Source organism: Wasmannia auropunctata, unplaced genomic scaffold, assembly GCF_000956235.1.
Source record: "Wasmannia auropunctata unplaced genomic scaffold, wasmannia.A_1.0 LD334844.1, whole genome shotgun sequence".
NCBI lineage: Eukaryota > Metazoa > Arthropoda > Insecta > Hymenoptera > Formicidae > Wasmannia > Wasmannia auropunctata.
Genome location: NW_012028046.1, coordinates 2,604 through 6,284, shown reverse-complemented (window position 1 = coordinate 6,284; position 3,681 = coordinate 2,604). Strand labels below are relative to the sequence as shown.

General features: G+C 40.0%; 1 protein-coding gene across 12 annotated transcripts in view; it reads left to right on the top strand.

Annotated features, from left to right (window-relative positions):
- LOC105457976 (histone deacetylase 4) overlaps nt 1–3,681 on the top strand; it is a 147,851-nt gene that overhangs the window by 142,783 nt on the left and 1,387 nt on the right. For 11 of the 12 annotated variants that reach the window (XM_011702966.1, XM_011702968.1, XM_011702969.1 and 8 more), the window contains 4 exons: nt 578–905; nt 1,166–1,609; nt 2,215–2,484; nt 2,925–3,271. In XM_011702966.1, coding sequence (XP_011701268.1) covers nt 578–905; nt 1,166–1,609; nt 2,215–2,484; nt 2,925–3,271 — 1,389 coding nt within the window. The remainder of the gene's footprint in view (nt 1–577; nt 906–1,165; nt 1,610–2,214; nt 2,485–2,924; nt 3,272–3,681) is intronic. The other variant, XM_011702964.1, reaches the window with a different exon arrangement.

Here is a 3,681-nt window from a genome sequence, read left to right as displayed (position 1 = left end):
AATATAGATTTTTATAAAAATTGCGAACATTTGAAAAAAAATGTCATTTTCGGCCAAAAAAATTTTGTCAAGAAATGTTAAATAAAAAAAAAGTATTTAAACATATTCGAAATAATCCGTATGTACTTCTGTAGTGCATATTATATAGTTTTTAAAAAATTTTGGTTTTTTGCTACAGGTTCAATCGAATGGCAGATCCCCGCAACGCCGATTTGACAAAACGACATTTAGTAAATTGGCTTCAGCGTCGCCATTTTGTTAAAAAAAAATAAAAAAATATTTTTACTTCTAAAGACTTGTATTATTAAAACCTTAAAACAAATTTTTTGTTACTTTTATTGTTTTCCTAAAAAAAATTCCCAAAGTTACCGATTGATTTTTAGGCGGTCAAGGTGGTGTAACCCCTTAAAGTAAATTTTTCTTTACTAAATAAGTATTTTATTGAATGTCTTCTTTTTTTACTTAAACTTTAATATTCTTGTCGTAATTCCCTTCCCTCCTTTACATTACCTAATTTCAAAAAGATCCTTTCAAGTGTTTGTGCTGTGCCATATTTGAGCTGTTCTTTTGTTTACAGAGTGGGACGAAATTGGCGCCGGTCTCAGAGGCGGAAGTGCGAGCCGCATTCACGGCACGTCTCGGCATGCCGCTCACCGGTCAGATGCTGCACGGCACCTTGCCGTTCTATCCGTCCTTGACGGTTATTGAAGGCGAGCCGACGTACATCCACAAGCAGATGCAGCAGAATCTACAGGAGCAAGCGACACCGTCATCCGCAACGGTGAGCGGCAGTAGGCAGCATCCGGCAGCGGCGGCGGCAGTGTATCATACCGCGGCACCGATCACGGATACACAAGTGGCGCACGCGAGACTACAAAAGGCTGGTCATCACCGGCCTTTAGGTAGTATGTTCCCTCTTTGCTTTCGTAGAAGCTCTTGTTATGCGCGTGCCCTGTTCCACTGCACGATGGTCTCTGCCGAGAAAAGCCTGCCTCTGGAAGCGCTCGCCTCGGCTAAAACTTACCGAAATCAATCGTCCAAAGTTTCCCCGTGGGACTTATTCCTGCACGAAACATAGCACGCGTCGTTCAATAAATCCCTAGTCGATAGGGGTGTCTGGCCCCCAAAGCACTTATAAGACTCTGTTTTCCTTTTCCTCTCATAGGTAGAACCCAATCCGCGCCCCTACCGCTAGGTCATCCAATGCTGCAGGGCGGCATGATAGCGCCGACTACCCATTACGAGGAGTATCTCGCGGAGAAGCAGCTGCACGATCAGCAACAAGCGCACAACTATCTGAAACAGCAGATCCGCCAGACTGTTCTGACGCGAGTGGGCTCGCGCGGTCAAGCCAATCAGCTGGATGAGGCACCGGAATCCGAGGAATCCGAAGTGATAGATCTCACGGGTAAGAAGGACCATCCGGAGGAGAGTGAGATCTCGAAGCAGCAGAGGGGCCGCGAACAGTTCTTGCAGCAACAGAGGGATCTCATGATGAGACACACATTGCAGACGAATGAATCGACCATCTATGCCGGAGGTTTAAGCAGGACCTCTCAGTCAGCTAGGCCACTCTCGAGAGCACTGTCGAGTCCTCTAGTACATCTAGGTACAACTTGAACATTCTTTTGTCATAAATAAGGCGCGCGCTACAAAAGATTTTTTGTGTTTAGTAATCTCTAACGCTTTTGATAAAATATAAAGTCGAACCTCGATAACTCGGATCGCAAGAGACCAGAAAAACTGTTCGAGTTACGGAATTTTCGACTGATCGAAATTCGAGTAAAAAAGGACTAACATATGAAAATTCCGGAGGCTTTGCACGAGAGTTTATAATTTTCCGATTATAATGGCTTTTCAAGGAAAAAAAATCAATATTTAACAGTGATTATTTATTGCATACGTATGATAAATGTAACCATAAAATAAAATACCAGCTATTACTCACGGTTACACATAGCTACAACTTCGAATTATAGAGGTTTGAGTTATCGAGGTTTGACTGTAATTTTGCTTGATGCATTAAATGGATCTTTGCGTTTGTCTCAATATTGTATCGGATCCGTGTGACATTCAAACATTTTCTCCTAGATATTCATCTATAAGGAATATAGAATTGAGAGCGACACAATAAAAAAAAGAGATTGGCATAAATTTAATCTAATTTCCAAAGAATTAGTATTTTTTAACTTATGAAATAACTTGTCTCTGAAGGTCCTCAGGGCAGCGGTGGCGATATTTTTGCACGAGGTTCCTCGCATCGACCCACTACGGGATTAGCCTATGATCCATTGATGTTGAAACATGCATGTGTCTGCGGTGAAACAGTCAGAGGCCATCCTGAGCACGGCGGTCGGTTGCAGAGTGTATGGGCTAGGCTATCGGAAACGGGTCTGTTGCAACGTTGCGACCGAATACGTTCGCGCAAGGCTACACTTGAAGAAATTCAAACATGCCATAGCGAAGCTCATGCACTTTTATTTGGTGAGTCTTGCTCTTTCCACGTTAATATATAGTAGCTTTAGAAAAAATAATTTTAACTAATTGTAACATAAAACTGGTATATTTAAGATAATTGTTACCCCGAAAAAGTAACACGTACTATTTAAAAATTAAAAAAAACTAAAAATTTTACGAAATTTACAATAGAAATTTTATAATTTTTCTCGATTTTAAACTAATTGTGCTATTTTTAGAGCTAAAACGATAGTCGTTTTTGCTTTTTCATAATTATTGAATAAATATTAATCCCAACTGTATTAACATTACTGTAATTAAATCACAAATGATTATCAATAAAATAAAGGAAAATAAATTGTACTGTAAAAAATTTTTTTAGATAATCAAATCTTAAATTGTAGAATAACTGTAGGATATAAATGCCAACAAGCAGTAATATTAATCTGATCTGGTGGTATGCGCAGGAACAAATCCGTTGAATCGACAGAAACTGGATATGTCCAAGTTGTCGCAGTTGCCTATCAAGAGTTTTGTCCGACTTCCCTGCGGCGGAGTTGGCGTTGATTCCGACACAACGTGGAACGAGCTTAATACTGCACCAGCCGCTCGAATGGCGGTGGGATGCGTTGTCGACCTTGCGTTCAAGACAGCAGTGGGCGATATTAAGAACGGCTTCGCCGTGGTAAGACCGCCCGGGCATCACGCAGAGACCAACCAAGCCATGGGTTTCTGTTTCTTCAATTCAGTGGCCATCGCAGCGAGGTTACTTCAGCAGAAACTTGACGTTAGGAAAATTTTAATCTTAGATTGGGTGAGAATTGTTATATTGTCATCATGCAACATGTTTTCTTGGCGAGAATGCACAATTGCATTATTTGACGAGGGGGTAACCCACTCCCGAATTTCGGTGTACAGCCTGTCAGAATTCCGTTGAATTCCGTCGAATTCCTTGAAGTCCGCTAAAGTCCGATGAATTCCGGTAAAGTCCGTTGAAGTTCGACGGAATCCACTCAGGGCTGGGCAAAATACACCATTAAAGTATTTAAAATACAAAATACAAAATACTAGGAATCTTAGTATTTGAATTACAAAATATAAAATACTTTCAATCTTTTGATTTGAAATACAAAATACAAAATACTTTCAATCTTTCGATTTGAAATACAAAACACAAAATACTTTTAAGTTTTTATTTGAAATACAAAATACTTTTTAATTTAA